Here is a 17,653-nt window from a genome sequence, read left to right as displayed (position 1 = left end):
TGGTGTATGCACAAATTGAGCAGGACCTGGGAGATTTGCCTTGTTAAATCTTTGTTTTGCTGTGTAGTTCATTGTGAATTGTTATTTGTCTCGTTTTTTCATGGTCATTTTGGTTTGTTTTACTCATGGTATCCTTAGTGTTTACTATGGTCTAGAAATAGTATGGTATCCTCTGGAACTTTACCATCCATCAGTAAAATCCTTACTGAAGTAAGATATCCGATTTTCTGTAAAGATGTGTAAATTTGCAGTCACGGCCACCAATAATTGGAACCTTACATCCAAAGCATCTTAGAGGATGAGTTCAATGCTTTGTGATGCAACAACTTCTTAATTGTATATACTGCAGTGGTTACATTGTTTATGTGATGCCAGCCAAAATAAGTACCGACATTTTTTTGTACACTGGTAAATGTGTTTACCGGTATCTTCAAGATTCAGTGGAAGAAATAGAATCCTTAGATATTTGTTTGAAAGTTTTCACCTCACTTACTTCTTTTCCAGGGAAATGCGTTCAAGTTTTTGTTCAGTAGTTTCATATTATTCCATGGGGAAATTCCATTTTAAATGAAGAAGTAAAGTTATGATTTATTTACTTTCTGAACCATTATTATCCTGTTGTAAAACGTATCAAGGATTATGATCTTCTATCTTAAACAGCTTTTGAAGTTGGTTTTAAGTCTCAGAAATGAAATTATGTCTAATAGTTGTTATTGGCTTTGAACTACCTAGCCATCTCTAGAAGTGAGACCGTTGGTTTTCCCGTTTGAATGGTTTTACACTAGTAATTTTGGGGCCCTTTATAGCTTGTTGTTCGGTGTGAGCCAAGGCTCCGTGTTGAAGGCCGTACTTTAACCTATAATGGTTTAATTTTTAAATTGTTATTTGGATGGAAAGTTGTCTCATTGGCACTCACACCACATCTTCCTATATCTACTTAGAGGGAGATGTAGAAATACCCTGCCAAGTCTATTCCTTGTTTTTGTTTTTTTTCTGCTTTGTATTGATCTGATGAGGTAAGCTCTGATTTTTATAGTTTGTTCTTATGTTTTGTTGTGTAACACCAATGTGCCAGGTTAGAGAGGTTAGTACCATAAAACATGATTAACCCCACCACATTCAGGAGCCTGTAGTTACATGTGTAACACCACTGTGCCAGGTTAGAGAGGTTAGTACCATAAAACATGTTTAACCCCACCACATTCAGGAGCCTGTAGTTACATGTGTAACACCACTGTGCCAGGTTAGAGAGGTTAGTACCATAAAACATGTTTAACCCCACCACATTCAGGAGCCTGTAGTTACATGTGTAACACCACTGTGCCAGGTTAGAGAGGTTAGTACCATAAAACATGTTTAACCCAACCACATTCAGGAGCCTGTAGTTACATGTGTAACACCACTGTGCCAGGTTAGAGAGGTTAGTACCATAAAACATGTTTAACCCCACCACATTCAGGAGCCTGTAGTTACATGTGTAACACCACTGTGCCAGGTTAGAGAGGTTAGTACCATAAAACATGTTTAACCCAACCACATTCAGGAGCCTGTAGTTGATCAGTGATTGTCATTTGTTTATGTCTGTCACATATTTTCTTTCTTTCTCTGACTTATAAATTAGGCCAATAGTTTTCTAAATTAAATTGATATGTATTTTTATGTCAGGCCTAGGCCTCTCATAGCCAACTAAAGGGTATAGGTTTTTTTCATTGGTGAAGGCTGTACAGTTACCTATTATTGCTAACATCCACTTCACTTGAACTTTGTTGACGAGTTGTTTCGTAGGAAATCGTATATTCACATTTCCTTATTTTCATATGGTCAACTGATAATGTTTATGACACATTAAAATATGTCATTAGACATGATATGATATCTACCAATCATCAGGAACTAACAAGCTTAAGGATCATAGGGAAATGGGCAACATTTTTTTTCTTAATAAAACTAAACAACAATTAAGATTTTATTTCACCCAAATGCATCAAGTCCAATATTGTTCTTTCTTGCAATACAATCTGTAACATTCTTGTAGCAAATCTTTGCCTCTTTATTTTTTGGTCTTAAATTTTATGCTGTCACTTTTTGAAACCTGTTATTAGCCAAAGGTTGACGTTTAAACATGTGATTAATTGTGTCTGGGCTAAATCCTTTCTCCCAGTAGTTTGATGGATGCTGAAATATAAAAGAAAGATGATTAACACCAAAATCTTATATATTTTTTTTTTAGAATACCAGTTGATAAAACAGTTGTATGGCAGTACCTGTTATTCCTATTGAAAGTATGACACTCTAATAATGACAGACTGATGGACGAAAAGCAATGTTAAAGCTTATAAATTGTAAGACCACTATTTTTTCTCCAATTTGAAATGTAGTATTTAAAGTAACAGAGGAGACCTAGTTCACTTGCAGTTTAATTAATCAACCTTTGACTAAACATTCAATAATAATAAAAATAGACAATATTTCTATTGTTGCACCAGATGGATTCAATCTTATCAACTCCTGGTATCGTGTACCAAGACCAGTTATCCAGACCATGTCTTGTTCCTCATTGTTTGTAGGTATATGTTTCTACATAAAACTGGTTTAGCCCCAAGAGTTTGTTTAATTTCTGTAAAAAAAAAATCTGTGTTTTTTATTTATAGATTTGAGCACCCTGATTGAAAATATATCCTTTATATGAGAGGATTTGTATGAATTTATGATATTAAGGTTATGGCTACATCATAACACCTGGAGTCTAATACATTATTCTTCAAAGAATAAGGTCTCATAATATATTCTGTACTTACACAATTAACTACAAGATCATAGTTGTCATGATCCTGTATGCAGATCTCTGGGGATAAAAATGGATCTTCCATACCCATGAAAAAATTTCTATCGTAAATGTAATCTGTTGCTGTCCTTTATAAAGAATAAAAAAAAGCTTTCAGACAAAAATGACATATTATTAGGAATACTGAGAACAAACGAAACATAAAACACATAAGCAAAATGCATAATAAAGTTGATATATCTTGTGAAAAGTAGCACCAATCGTGAGTTAAAAGAAAAGACTATTTGAAATACCTAAATTATTGCGTTCAGTTAAAATTGTGAGTTTGTCACTTTAGATTAAAATGCTATTTTAATTTTTGCGATATTGAGAAAAAAATTGTTTCATATATACAAAATTTTAAAATGTGAGATAAACTAGTTGCGATAATAACCCTGTCACATTTTTTTGCAATAAATAAAACATCACAATAATTTCTGAATTTACAGTAGCTTGTTTTATTTTATCTTACAATGTATTTTTGTTTCAATAAGGCTTCATAAAACAACATATCACAATCCAACAAACCATTGGAGGCCATATCTTGAACTATAATGGTTTAATTTTATAAATTGTTATTTGGATGGAGAGTTGTCTCATTGGCACTCATACCACATCTTCCTATATCTTTCTTTAAAAGTAATTAAATAAACTGGTCATGTAGATCATTACAAAACAACCAGCATTACATAACTGCCGCTTATTAGAATTTATTTGACAACTTAAAAGTCTTTATTTTCTTCCTATTGGCTCTAATTTAGAATATTTATTTTTAGGACTGAAATCCTTTAAAATTGCTACATGTTTTTTATTTATTAAATCTGTCCTGTTTATCTCATTATCTGCCATCAATATCTCAACAAAATAAACAGAATACATCTACTAAACACTGGTGTAAATATATGCATAACACTCACATTTGTCTTAAATAGTTCCATTTCCATTCTTTATCTTCATACCAATCAAGAAATTTTAACTTATCAATTTTATTTGGAGGTTCAAGATTAAGCTTCTGCATTTCAAACACAACCTGAAAGTTACATGTATATATGAAAGTTTAATGTATACAGTATGTGCAGTAACTATTTCAATCTGACTATCAACTAAGATACCATTGTTTGAAAAAATGTTTATGTTTTATAATTTGTTCATTTGTTTTTATTTTTGCCCATCATGCCCATGGTACTGTTCTTTTTTTATTTAGACTTTTGTTTTTTTAGTGTCCCCTTGTTATCTTCTCTCTCTCTGTTTATAACAGTAGTTTTGGACGTTTCATTCTCTAATTTTGTGCTATTTTCACATTTCCTGAGCAGTGTGACAAAAATATTTCTCATCCACTCGGGAAATATTTTTTCTTAGCAAATGATTGCAAAATTTTTTTACCCTTCTGCTTTCTTCTTGAAAATGTTTTAAAATTGGTAAGCAACACCTACATTTCTCAATATATTTGTAATGTATTTAAGTTTGAGAAGAAAAGTTTTTGTAAAATTTGATGAACACAACAAGGGACAAAGACAGCAGACATCAAGGGATAGGACTGCTCACACTGGCTCTTGTTGCCAGGTGAGCTAAACAAAATGGGTTATTGAAATGTTTCGGACTTATTCTGAACAAAAATATGATGATAAGATAGTAGTTATTTTTTCTTTTAGACTGACACAATGAGCAGACTTTTATGTTGTTATCTGACAGAAGGCACTCTACATTAAATCCATGTAGACATATTATTGCAACTCTATCAAAGTCACAAAGCTTTTTTTCATACTTCTAAATGTGGCAGATTACAACTCTAAGCAACAAAGTCTTTGCTCTTAGTGATATTGTTTGCCTTAAACTAGTGGAGAATAAGGGCTTTTTTCCCTGGAGAAGAATCCAAATTTGAAAAAAAAAATGGCTTAAAATTATTCCCCAAAAGACAACTTTTTTCCCAAACAGTGCAGTCTCAGTAGTAATTGTGCATGAATACAGGGTTTGACTCTAGAAAATGGGTCTGTAAATTGAAGTTTATATCATTATATGTCAAATTCATGGTTTATTTTAAATTTCCCAATCTGATGAAAATGACGCATATTTTCCCCCAAAAAAAGGGTAGAGGTAGTTTTGAAAAAAGCCAACAATATCACTGGCTCTTACTAACAAAAGTTGGGAATTCATTGTAGAAGTAGTCAATAAAACTTTTAATTCTTTGATCTGGAATCTGGTAAATACATGTATTAAAACATAGTATAAGTAATTTTAGTAAGATAAACACTGAATTACATACTTCATCCATGTTTTCCACTTCATCTAAATCATATGTAAGAACTTCTCCCCAAATTCTGAAAAAAAAGAGTATAAAATTCCATTAAAATTTTAAATAAAAAAAGCAAGATAGAAAATATTAACATTACTGGTTTAATACACATGTATAAATGTCAGATTTTTAAAGCAAATTGTTAAATTTATTAACAACATTTCTAGACTGGTAATTTAGAGCATTACACATTTTACATATTGCGTAGACAATTGTTCACTTGTCTTTTCAAGAAAACCTGAACATGTCTTCCAGTAATTATCATTGTTCCTATCATTTTTACTGAAAAAGGTGGCCATATGCAAATATGACCTGACCTTTAAAACAAGTCTATCTTCACAGAAAATGAAGAAATTTTCTATCAATATATCTTCAATGAAATGATTTGTAACTATGATGGCATCCAAGCATACAACTTTATATTCAAAATGTAGGTTTAGTTATATTGCTTTTAAGATGTATTTACATTGTAACTTCATTTACCTCTTCACATGTTTTTCTAATCATGAGTAGTAATAGTATTCCAATAAAATTTATCTAATAATTCCAAAATTGTTATTCTTACAACGTTTATGGACAATTGAACAATGGATTGGATAGAGTGACTCTCAACTTGCCTGTTTCAGAATAATAAATGTCCTTAATATGTGATTAATTTAACATTCAAGGTCATCTATTGAGTCAAGATTTTAGGTTTACTACTGCAGTATTATGAATGTAAAGTACCCTAAGAAATTTACATGCTCTGAGCCCCTATGGATGCATAGGGAATATCATATAATTCGAAGGCATTAAACATAATATCACATCATCACTTATTTAACAGAGGTGCAATAAATATATGTTTGAATAATTTCAAAGTGCAGTGTAATATATGATTAACATCTAGGTATTTTTACTACAATAAAATGATTAAATATATATATCTTTTGACTTACTTGAACCTTGGAAGTACTTTTGTTTTATAAGTATCTTCTATAGTCTGAAGGTATTGGTCTGTCAAAAGTGGACTATCCTTCTCAATTGGCTGAAATACATACCATATATCCATATTAACAATAAGCAACATACAATGTAAGACATATAGATAAAAGAATAATGTGTGTGAAGATACAAATGCCATGCTCATGCTTTGCAATTTTGTTTGTGTCAAATTGAAAAACCCCCCTTTTTTTAATGAAAAAAAAACAAAACATGGACACTTAAAATCTTGAATTTATAAAAAACAAAAGGGAGCTTAAGTCAATACATGTAGATATATACAATGCACCGAAGTTTCATGTAAGTTGGTTCAAGCGTTTTTTAGTTACATGTATTGATGGATGGACTACATTACACCATAATTTTAGCATAACAGTCCTATAAACGGGCATATATAAAGTATGTGCTTACAGGTGGCTCATGTTATTTTCACTCTTGATCATAGTAAAATGTGTTATTATGGATATGCAAATCAGATAAAAAGCATTATGATTACCCACTTGTATTTTTAATGTTGTAAGATAACAGTTTCAATGATGTATGTACACAAATGTACTTACATTGTTCCTCTTTTTAATGAGTTCTTTACACTGATCAACTGAGGCATCAATATACAGTACTACATGTGGCATCCATACATACTGGGGTTGTTTATACACTTTATTATAATAGGTTTTTCCTAAAAATAAAATTGACATATTTTCAAAATTTGTGAAATACAAACAGTTTCAAACATGAAAAATATATATCTAAAGACAAATGAATTTTCATTTGGTATATATATACATTGTATATACATGTATGCAATTAATTTTGAGTTACCTGAATATGAATAAAAATAAATCTGGGCCAGGCCTGGGGTAATGGTAATTTGTAATTGTAATGCATTGTAATATTACATTTTTTGGATGTAATGAAAAGTAATTTGTAATGCACATTTTTTTGCATTACAATTACATGTAATGTAATGATTACTTTAGTTAAAAATTGATGTAATGCCTCCATTACAGTACATTACTTTTCATTACAAATTGGTAAAATAGATAAAATTAAAGAATATCATAAAAATAAAATATTAACAAAAACAAAAGAAAGTATGGAATAAAATTAATTTTTGTCACAGTTAATTACTATATTAAATAAATAACATCAATCTTTAAAACACACATTAAGGTAAGAAATATAAAATGGTTAAAAATATCAAGTCTTTGATCTTGGTTTCTGATATTTGTTTAATAGGATATGGGAATATTTTGGTGTTTGGTGGTCTATGAAAAATATTATAATCTGACAAAACTATATAGATCAATAAAAAAATATGAAGATGAAAATTTCATAATTCTATACACACCTTACATGTATTTTAATGAAAGATTGAATATTGGGTCCTGCCTGTGTTGTTATTTCACCTAATTAATATCAATGTTTTTATTGCAATCAAATCTTCTCAACTTATGTTTGTCCTCACAGAGCCCTTAGGCATTTAACAAGATAATCCTTTAATGACACATTTATTATATCTTTTTGAAATTCTTAATGATGTCTTAATGATTAAGTGATCAATCTTAGAAACAAAATTATATGATAATTTATTTATTTTTTACCACCACCTAAGAAACTTGAAAGTGACTTTTTCAGTTTCATGCCTCCTACTACTCGATCAAAGGGTATGGACACAGATAGGTGCAGTACATGATGTTGACATCTACTTGTCTGAGCCATGTGAAGAAATTTCAATCAATGCACTGGAATAATGGAAGTCAAATTCAGTGTGCCTTTCTTCTTTGGCTTATACAGCTATCAAGCATTTAGCCATTTTCCACACATAAGCTCCTGTAGAAAGGCTTTTAAAAATTGCCGGAAGGGTGAAAAAAGAACTGATTGCTGTTCTCTTGATGGCATCACATTTAAACCACTTATGATGATAAAGTGCAATGGACATATTAATTAACCAGTATTTGAAGTATATGTACCTAACACTGTATACATATGTACATATAACTCTGTTTTTAAAATGCTTTTTGTTTTTATATTGAAAAAGTAATGTGTAATGTAATGCATTACACAGGCAAAGTAATTGTAATGTAATGCATTACATGTGAGAAAAAATGTAATTGTAATTGTAATGGAAGAATCACAAAGTAATTGTAATGTAATGCATTACATTGCAATGTAATGGCCCCAGGCCTGATCTGGGCTATGTGTCAATAAGACCTGTTCTATGATAACATGCATATGTTCATACATCTTAAACATCCTTTACAGTGGTTGATTTTAGTTGTATCTAAATCCAAAAGTTCTGTCAAGTTTTATCCATTCCAAGGAAAGGGGCGATTTGTTACAGCCTTGAATCCTGTGTTTTTCATGATAACACTCCTAAAATTTACTGATGAAAAAATTTAAAAAAAAACATATCAAATTGCGATTTTAGACGATTTTGTTAAATTTTGTTTATTCCTGTAAGAGAAATTTGTATATATGTGCACAATATGCACAATGCATTTTGAAGTCTAAAGGGGAAAGTTTGGAAATGCTATGTAAATGTATGCTACAGTTAGTTTGATCATGTATTCTTCATCACAAAGATTACTGAAATCAACGCTTAAAAGTCTTAAATTACCTTCACGGGTGAAATATCCACATTTGGACATAGCATCAGCAAAGCAACGATCACTCCAGTAGCTTCTCTCCATCACAACTCCTTGTCCTGAAATTTATAAGCTATACTTTGATAATCTATTGCAATTTGAAAACATATTTCACTTCATAAATTATTTGTAATATCTATCTGCAACTTCATAAACAAATGTCAAATTTCTAAGGAAATGCAGTGAATGATATTTAACAGGAGATCAAACGTTTTGACTTATAAGAAAGCCCTGAAATCAGAAGATATAAATGTAGATGTTTGTATATAATCAAGAACAATGAAGGCTTTTAAGTTTGATAACATTTAGAAAAGTAATGAAACATTCGTGGCATAATGACTTATGAGTAAAAGTGACTGAAGGCAATCAATCATATAAATATAAAAATATATCAAATGCCCTCATTAAAATTTGTTATCGAACCAGCATACATTGTAACTTATCAACAAGACAATATGGGTCCAATGATAGTCTATAAATGCTAATATCACGACAGACTTCAGCACATTCAGAAAACCCTGCTGTTGTTTTTTTCTAGTGAGAGAGCTTAACTGGACAATATTGTATTGTGTAGGACTGTGAGGTGCTAAAGTATGATGGTCACACTAAAGTGCAATGATCCTTTCGCTGATGTGCAATGGTCTTTTTGCTTGGCTCCTAATTAGCAATTGCTTTAAAAAAACAAAACATTTAATATACCTGTATTTAATAGATGACGCAGAGCTAAATTATAGTTGAAAAATCGTCTCTTGAACATTTCCAGTTGCGTTCTTCCAAATCCTAAAATGTCTTGTGGTCGTTTAGCAGTGTAAAGATCTTTCAAATCATAGAATCTATCCTCTCCAAGACGAGGATTCAATTCCCTCTGATCAAATCCATTTTCATTGACAAAAATTGCCTCTTCTGGTACATCTGGTAAGAAAAGCATACCAAATTCGTCTGCAATCTTTTTTCCAACTCTAACCTTATCAGTACCTATATTTCCTTCAACTATAATTATCTTAGAGTTCTCATCTAATCTTTTTGTTGTGTGTTCATAAAACTGATGAAACCAACGATATGGATTATTAATATAATCCCATGGTGGATATTGACTTGCTGGAAGTGGGTTTACTGTGTCCTTGACAGAATGCAACTTGGCTTTTTGAGTTACCGAGGTGTTGACTGCTGCGGGTAATAACTTCAATCCATCCAACGATGTAATTCTCCCAATAACTCTAACAGAATTCAGTATGTTAGCCATTCTGTTGGCCCTTGGACAATATTATGACAGCATGAATAAATTGTAAAAATGTTCTTGAAAAAAAAATGAAACCGGAAGTTCAATAAAGATACACCTAAAACACAAATGTTATATCCGAAAATAAAAGGTAGACTAAAAGCAGGAATACGTTATAACGCGGACTATATATACCAACTATTATCAGAGACAAATAAAAGATATAGTATATGTCTCTGCTATAATACTATAGTTAAAAAACTGAGTTAATGCATATATATAATTTTACGTTTTGTTTCAATATAAAAGGGCATAGATTTGACACACATATTTGAGGGGCTGGACACGGGGTAGGTTTCTCCCTGCTCCCGTCCCTCTTCTCCCTTCTCCCGCCCTCTCTTTCCCTTCTCCCTCTCCTCTCTCCCTTCTCCCGCCCCTCTCTCACGTGCTCCCAACTCGCTCCCAATACCCTGTCCAGGCACTCATATTTAACATGATTTTAGCACTTGACAAACATAGTTTGTTTTTGACACTAAAAGGATTTACATGCTACAAAAAGTTATAACTTTTTAAAAATAAAGTAATCGGGAAAATAGACATTTTGGTCATGATATCTTAATAATAGTAATAGAATAGATTGTAGTTAGTGACAATATTATATAGCCTTACTGAGATTAAAACTGCAGACGTACACCTCAAAATGACCCACAACTAACTTATTCAGTGAAATTGCCATTCAGTGGGGTTCTTTAAGAAAATACTTCCAGTTCACACCAACTTTTTACATATAAAAATTACTTAAATCATAATGAGTTATTACAGATAAATGATCAAAGCCTCAGTAAAAATTTTATTAAAAAGACAAATTCACAAAAGATGGATTTATTTGAGGTTTTAATATACTATTTTTATCTATTTTATCTACAACATTTGAAATGCTTATTGATTGGGAGATTGCAAACAAACGATTTTTTTAAAACTAAACCGTGAAAACGTAACTAAAAGAAACGAAAAAAATCTAACATAATAAATGCATAAAAATGTCTTCTTGCGCTTTGCGGGGCCGAATTGCTAAAGAGAAGTCTCGCAGTTTAAGACAAAATATCATCAAATAAGAGTACGAGAAGACAATACAAATGCAGTAGCAGAGCATTTATAAGATTTTGAAAATATAAAGGATGGTCCTTTAAAAGAAAGCTCATGTACACTGCAAGTGTTTTACAGTAAAACTCAACAATTCAAGTACGTGTATATAAAAGATACTCATCTTTTTTTAATATGACTTAAATTTCTAATTGTTCAAGTTGTGTTTCTTAAATTCTATTCAATTTAAAAAAAGAAGATATCGGCCGTACAGGTCAATGGGATAACAACCAAAAGAATCATATATAATCTAAATACATATACAGGACAACACAAGCCTTCAGTAATGGACAAGTGCCCATGTATAACTCAGTCAAAATAGCCCTGAGTAGAAAAAAATCACAACCAGTCCTTTCAGCCCGAGGTTGTGAGAGACCAACATAAATCGACCAATTACATGTAATTATTGCCCATTCATAGATTATTATTTGGTTTCACTTTAGCCGATAAATTTAGAGAATGAGGTTGGGAGATATTAGTGTTTATATTTTAATATATAACCATGTTATATTTGCGGTGGTCTTTATCCTTTTCTTGCATGTGAACTTAATATATATTGATGATATATTGTTACACCAGGTTGCTACCACAAACTAAGTATTTAAAGCGCACCATTCCTCCTAAATATTAAATTTGGAAAATATAAATTTAAATTCTCCTTACTATACTGTGAGATATTTTTTGTTCGATCTTCTTATGGATTTCCTATAAACGTAAAGGTAAAGATCGAGAAGTTCTGGTATGTGACCGGTATAAACATGATAAGAAATATTTTGAGAGTAATCACGTGAAAAAGATATCTGTATAAAACCTCATTCTGTAGGACTTTTGCAAGCCATTCAAGCACAGGTAAGCAATATATGTACTTGCATGAGGTATGATATTTATATATAAATATACATACTAAAAATGAATTTATGCAAAAATAACTGACCAGGAATACAAATAATTTAAGGTCACTTCTAGTCTATAATTAAAGTTTTTAAAGTACATGTACATTATAATTAAAAAAAAATCCTGTACATATAGCTCAGTTGTAGAAATACCATTCTATGGGCATAAATGTGAGTACTACAAATTTCATTGGTATTTCAAAATTTAAGAGAAAGAAGCATAGCCTATTCACCCATATTAAAGCAATAATGTGCATTCATGTAGCATATTGATTCTTCTTATGCCGATTTATCGGTCCATCTATATACGTTATGTATTGATTTCGTGGATAACACACATATTAAGCCAAGGTTGTGTTCATCTATTAATAAACTGATGTAACAATAAGATAAATGTAAAGGTTTAGAATTAAGAACAGAAAAATGTACAACGAAGTGGCATTTTGTTTTCAATATTGTAGGCATTGAGCTGCAGTGATGTCGGTCAATCAACAGCAGAAGCGCGCAATGAAGCGCCTTATGCAAGATTATGATGAAATTCAGAGGGAGCCAGTAGAAAATGTATCAGCAGCTCCACTGGATGAAAATGTATTTGAATGGCACTGTAACTTCAAACATGACGACATAATCTATCACTTACTGCTACTGTTTACAGACAAATATCCATACGAAAGTCCGAGTGCGGAATTTGTACCGGTCGGGTTCCAGTACAATAGTGGAGCAACAAAACAAGGAAAGAAAGGAACCAAAGTTTGTTTGAATATATTTTCTGACTTTGCTGATATTCATACGGAATGGAAAGATGAGAAATCTGTTGGTTGGTCGCCTGGTTACACAGTACAGACGATTCTTCTAAACGTAGTTGCTTTTCTTGCCGAGACGCAATCCGGGAGTAGTTGGTGGTGCACGAATTCAAATGCCCATAACTTAGAGTTATCGAAGTCATTCTCGTGTAAGGACTGTGGTCATAATTATAAAAAACCGTTTCCACCCATCAATGCAGGAAAGCCTGAATTGCCATTGAAAAAGCAAGATTCGAAAAAGGGGAAGAAGGTTACGCCAAAAGCAGATTCACCAACAGAAGTTATCATTGACTACATGTCTAAGGAACAATTTTCTGTAGCTCCCCCAAAAAGTGACGATGATCTATTTGGTTATGGATTGATTGTATCTGGACCGGCACATAGACCATCTCTTACTACACCTTGTGAGTTTCTGAAACAAGAGTCATTCACAAGCATGAACAAAGCCATGGGCTGCGTCAAAAGTGTAATGAAAGAAGATGTCAAATTCTTTCTTCCGATGTATATCCATCCTCAACATGGTGATAAAATAAAACAGACATTTGAAAATTCATTAGTCCAAGTTGCTGGAATACTAAAGAGCTGTAATCCAAAGAAAACTCCGATAGAAGAAATTGTTATTCGTGTCATACCAAACTTAATGAGCGCCACTGTAGTAGAGTTTTCTAAAGGAACTCAACATACAAGCGACAACAGCCTGAATGGATATTTCTCCTTGCACAGGTTACTGCTATGGGCATTGGAAACCTATCCAAATCTTCAAAAACTTATTGACGATCGTTTGAAGGTATAAAAAATTAATTGGAATTAAAAAAGCCTAAATATAATTTCAAATGAATAAAAAAAATCATTGTATATTTGATATTTATATGTGTAAGGTTGCTGTTAATAAATGATCAAGTGTTTATAACAAATTAATCGTCGAACTATGGACTAGTATTGAAGTATAATTATTTTACCCATTTAATAGTCATTTAATACGTCTGGTGCAAGATAAAGTTATGTTTTAATGCTATGTTTTAAAGGAATTCATAGACAACGAAGACAGAAGAACGAAGAAATCCTGTCCACACATAGGAGAGTGGCTGATGTTACTAGCTGCATCTTCCAAATTTAGGTTAGTTCTGTTTAGATGACGCTGTTGTTGTATCAACTATTCTGTGACGAAGAGCATACAAATGGCGCTGGTAATTGAACTATACACTTATTTTAGTGGTAAATTAAGATGTTGGAGTAATCCCTTTACGAATTTTAAAATGAATTTTTCAACTTGTTGTTAAATAAATGCAAAATGTATCCACCGAAAGACAGTCTTTATGACGCACTATGATATCCTTTTGAAAACAATTTATTATTTTTTGTACATTCAGATGGCAAGATGCAGCAATGGCGTACATGTCTGAGAGCTGGAGACGACATGTAATGTGGTATGTTAAAGAAGACGCTAAGCTTGGTTTCCTGGACACAGACAAAGACTACAGAATCAAACAAACGTTTGAACGCACAGCTGTTAGCAGAAAACTTTTAGCCTTTCAGGTTTTGTTTTTGGATATCGCTATGCCGAAGGACAAATCAAGAACGGACTTGATCAAAAGATACGACGCAAACCTCGGGTTTCCTACAGCAGAAATGGTGAAAGGGATGAAAGATTCCATTGAGAAGTTGAAAGATGTCAAGACGTACAAGGACTGGTTCGATGTAAGTTCTTCAAGCAATAAATCGATATACGACAAGGAATGATAGTAGAAATTATTTTTTTTTAAAAAAGGTCTGATGTAGTGTTGTTGGTTAAGGTATGTTAATAATGTAGTCGCAGATAATTTAAAAAAGTTCTAAGGGTTTGTTATATGAAATTTCTCCAAGCTAAAATGATATATGTTAAGGTCTGATGGTTCATTTCAATTAATAACTTGTCCGTTGTAATTAGGTCCAGTCAATGGCAAGAGCAATAAAATATATATGTAAAAACTTTGAAAGATAGACATCTTGTGCCAAACTTCAGTGAAACGTCCATTCAACTCCAATAGTTTAAAAAGATAAAATTGAAATTACATCAAAACTCATGTGGATTTACAGATAAAAATTACAAGAATTAGATTTCCAAAATATTTTGAAGCGGATTTTTTTTTAAACCAGCTTATTAAAGATGTCAGAATTTGAAAATATGGGGTATGGGAAAGATTTTCTAATCGTTAACCGAACCCGAGGAGAAGAAGTAAAAGGCAAATACCAATATACAAAACTTCATTTTGTAGGTCCTGAAAGTTAAACCTCTTAGTGAACAAGAAGTTTATGATAAACTATTAGATTCTGTAAATTATTCACTAAAGACAGATGGTTACAGATGGACATTTTGGAAGAACGCTGGTGGATGGATGGAAGTTTTGAAAAGATATCCGATAGAAAAGAAACGTATGTTAATTGTTACTTACTATAAAGATTCAGACATTTAACTCGACATACCATTTGTCTTAACTAAAATCTGTCTCAACAACACATTGTGTACTGTTCCGTACTAGCAATAGGTATAAATTCCTTGCTTGGAATTAACTTTCCATTTTTTGTTACACGGCCAATTCAGAGCATCTGGTGACAAATCCTAACAGAGAGGCGAAAGATACTAAAGGAAATTTAAACTCGCAAGTCTAAAATAAACAGACAATGCCATGGCAAAAAAAAGACCACAACATAGAAAACTTTAGACTTAGCAACACCGTAACACCATACAAATCTGGGGATGACCTCAAGCGTCCATACCATAAATCAGTTTAAAGTCAGTCCAGACTCGGTCACACTTGTTGGAATTCGGTCGTCGTCACTGTTTTGAAACTCTTTGAAATACGATTTCTACTAAGATAAGTAGTGTTTCGAGAAGGTAAAATTTCAATTAATACAGTCTAAACTAGAGAATTCAAAGACATTTTAATGTTTTTGGAACTGGTAGTTTGAATAAATGAGAAGAACAAAAAAAATGACAACAAATACAATCTCAGTCATGTTACTTACTGAAACAGGATACAAAGTGTAAACTTTATAGTTGAAATGTTTACCTTTAAATGTGCCATTCATTGATATAAAAATAAAGTTTGTAAAAACGGACTGAAGCAACCACGAAATTACCTACAATTGATATTGTTTATATATAATAATTGGGTTGGTTTTTTTTGAAACAGCTAAAGCTGAGAAGGATAAAGCAAGTACTTCTAAAGGCAAACCAATGAAGGAAGATGAAACGTCAAAGAAAGGTAAAGGAAAGAAATCAAAGAAAGAAGATATTGAAGAACCAAAGGCTAAGGGCCGGGGAAAGAAAGCTAAAGACGTGGAAATTGAACCACCAAAACCAAAAGGCCGGGGCAAGAAAGCTAAAGTCGAAGATGTTGAAATTAAAGAACCAAAGGCAAAGGGACGAAAAAGAAAGGCTGAAACAGAAGATATGGAAATTGAAGCGCCAAAACCAACAGGTCGGGGAAAGAAAGCTAAAGTCGAAGATGTTGAAATTGAAAAACCAAAGGCAAAGGGACGTGGAAGAAAAGTTAAAGCCGAAGACATGGAAATCGAAGAACCAAAACCAGTAGGCCGGGGAAAGAAAGCTAAAGTTAAACTTATGGAAGTAAAAGAACCAACAACTCCTGTTAGAGGCAGAGGAAAGCGTAAAGCTGAAGATTCACCAGCGATTGGACGTAAAGCTAAGAAAACTCGTTGAAAGAGTTGAAAGAATAAGTTGAACTTGGTGTTGTGATGGTTCTAATATATTTGTTGTGAAGTATTAACTGGTTGTGTAGCCTTACCAATTAACTTGATGGATAATTATTACTTCTTGTATATGCCATTCATTGGAGGCAAGTCATCTGTGTATCTCCATTATGTTGTAACTTACTTTACTGATGTAGTATAAATCACCATCAACAACTCTTATATGTAGTATTGTTATGGAAATAACAATCTTGGATACTAATTAGATTTTCAGTTGTGTAAAGTAACATAGCGATATAGTTCACCTGGTGTTATCTACTGTAATGCTACCAGGAAATTAATTTTGATTGAAAAATAAACTTGTATTTTATTTATGGAGGTTTAAATCGTGACAAATTAATCTTAGGGAGCATGTTTGCATACCTACTGCATCCAAAACAATCTAACAATACAGTAACAACCATGAATTAAAATGAATACTGATAGTTACATTGTATCATTTGACAGTAGGTTCAACAACCAACTAACAAAATTGTATGTATCAGAATTTTTTTTATCAAAATTCATGGGACAAATTAAACATAAACCAAAAACATTTAAATTACCCCCAGACATTTCCAGTGCAACAAAACAAGAAGAACACTATCAACTAACCATAAGTTGTTGAGTTGTTGATGATACAAACGGAGTGGTATAAGAAGTTTTGAAGATAAACATGTAGAGTGGGGTGCTCATTTTCGCCATATCTTTCCATGTTTTCTTCAGTTTATGTTCAGGTCTTTATGTTTTTGTAGTATACTGATATTTCTATATGAAGATAACTCAAATGCAAAATATTCTTTGCCTGAAAACGTGTTTGTTTTGAGTAAAATCATCTGAAAAGTTGGACTAAAGGGTGTTTGAAATTTCCTAATTTATTGTCAACGGGGGACACATATTCGCCGTTTTTACATATCTATTCAAAACCAAATAACTGCAGCTTTAAACAATATTTATCAAAAAAAAAAAAAATCATTATAGACGAATAGCAGACATTTGAAAAGTGTGAAAAAAATGAAATTTAGGGCAATCAGTCAAAGAATTACTAAGGCCAGTGCTTCTTTGAAATCGTTTTTGTCATTCAAGAAATTGGCTGAAAATCGTTGTCCATTTTTCG

General features: G+C 32.1%; 2 protein-coding genes across 2 annotated transcripts; one reads left to right on the top strand and one right to left on the bottom strand.

Moving 5' to 3' along the window:
• Positions 1-1,953: 1,953 nt before the first annotated feature.
• On the bottom strand, positions 1,954-10,097 carry LOC134707120 (NADH dehydrogenase [ubiquinone] 1 alpha subcomplex subunit 10, mitochondrial-like). The gene is made up of 8 exons (XM_063566653.1): positions 9,446-10,097; positions 8,719-8,805; positions 6,659-6,777; positions 6,056-6,144; positions 5,088-5,142; positions 3,742-3,854; positions 2,799-2,913; positions 1,954-2,175 (listed from the first exon to the last, which is right to left on the bottom strand). Exons 1-8 carry the CDS (start codon positions 9,987-9,989, stop codon positions 2,071-2,073), a joined length of 1,227 nt encoding a protein of 408 aa, XP_063422723.1. The 5' UTR covers positions 9,990-10,097; the 3' UTR covers positions 1,954-2,070.
• Positions 10,098-11,841: 1,744 nt separating this feature from the next.
• Positions 11,842-16,945, top strand: LOC134707119 (uncharacterized). The gene is made up of 6 exons (XM_063566652.1): positions 11,842-11,957; positions 12,463-13,591; positions 13,830-13,921; positions 14,175-14,502; positions 15,060-15,216; positions 15,978-16,945. Exons 2-6 carry the CDS (start codon positions 12,479-12,481, stop codon positions 16,505-16,507), a joined length of 2,220 nt encoding a protein of 739 aa, XP_063422722.1. The 5' UTR covers positions 11,842-11,957; positions 12,463-12,478; the 3' UTR covers positions 16,508-16,945.
• The last annotated feature ends 708 nt before the right edge of the window (positions 16,946-17,653 follow it).

Source organism: Mytilus trossulus, chromosome 2, assembly GCF_036588685.1.
Source record: "Mytilus trossulus isolate FHL-02 chromosome 2, PNRI_Mtr1.1.1.hap1, whole genome shotgun sequence".
NCBI lineage: Eukaryota > Metazoa > Mollusca > Bivalvia > Mytilida > Mytilidae > Mytilus > Mytilus trossulus.
Note: the sequence above shows the minus strand (reverse complement) of the source record. Positions and strands in the feature narration are given on the sequence as shown.

Bases quoted from the DNA above. Each gene is read 5' to 3' on its own strand.
- LOC134707119 (XM_063566652.1), top strand. From the start codon at position 12,479: ATGTCGGTCAATCAACAGCAGAAGCGCGCAATGAAGCGCCTTATGCAA. The intron at 13,592-13,829 runs GTATAAAAAATT...TATGTTTTAAAG, and splicing joins TTATTGACGATCGTTTGAAG to GAATTCATAGACAACGAAGA. The intron at 15,217-15,977 runs GTATGTTAATTG...TTTTTGAAACAG, and splicing joins ATATCCGATAGAAAAGAAAC to CTAAAGCTGAGAAGGATAAA.
- LOC134707120 (XM_063566653.1), bottom strand. From the start codon at position 9,989: ATGGCTAACATACTGAATTCTGTTAGAGTTATTGGGAGAATTACATCG. The intron at 6,145-6,658 runs GTAAGTACATTT...TATGTATTTCAG, and splicing joins TCATTAAAAAGAGGAACAAT to CCAATTGAGAAGGATAGTCC. The intron at 5,143-6,055 runs GTAAGTCAAAAG...CTTTTTTTTCAG, and splicing joins AAAGTACTTCCAAGGTTCAA to AATTTGGGGAGAAGTTCTTA.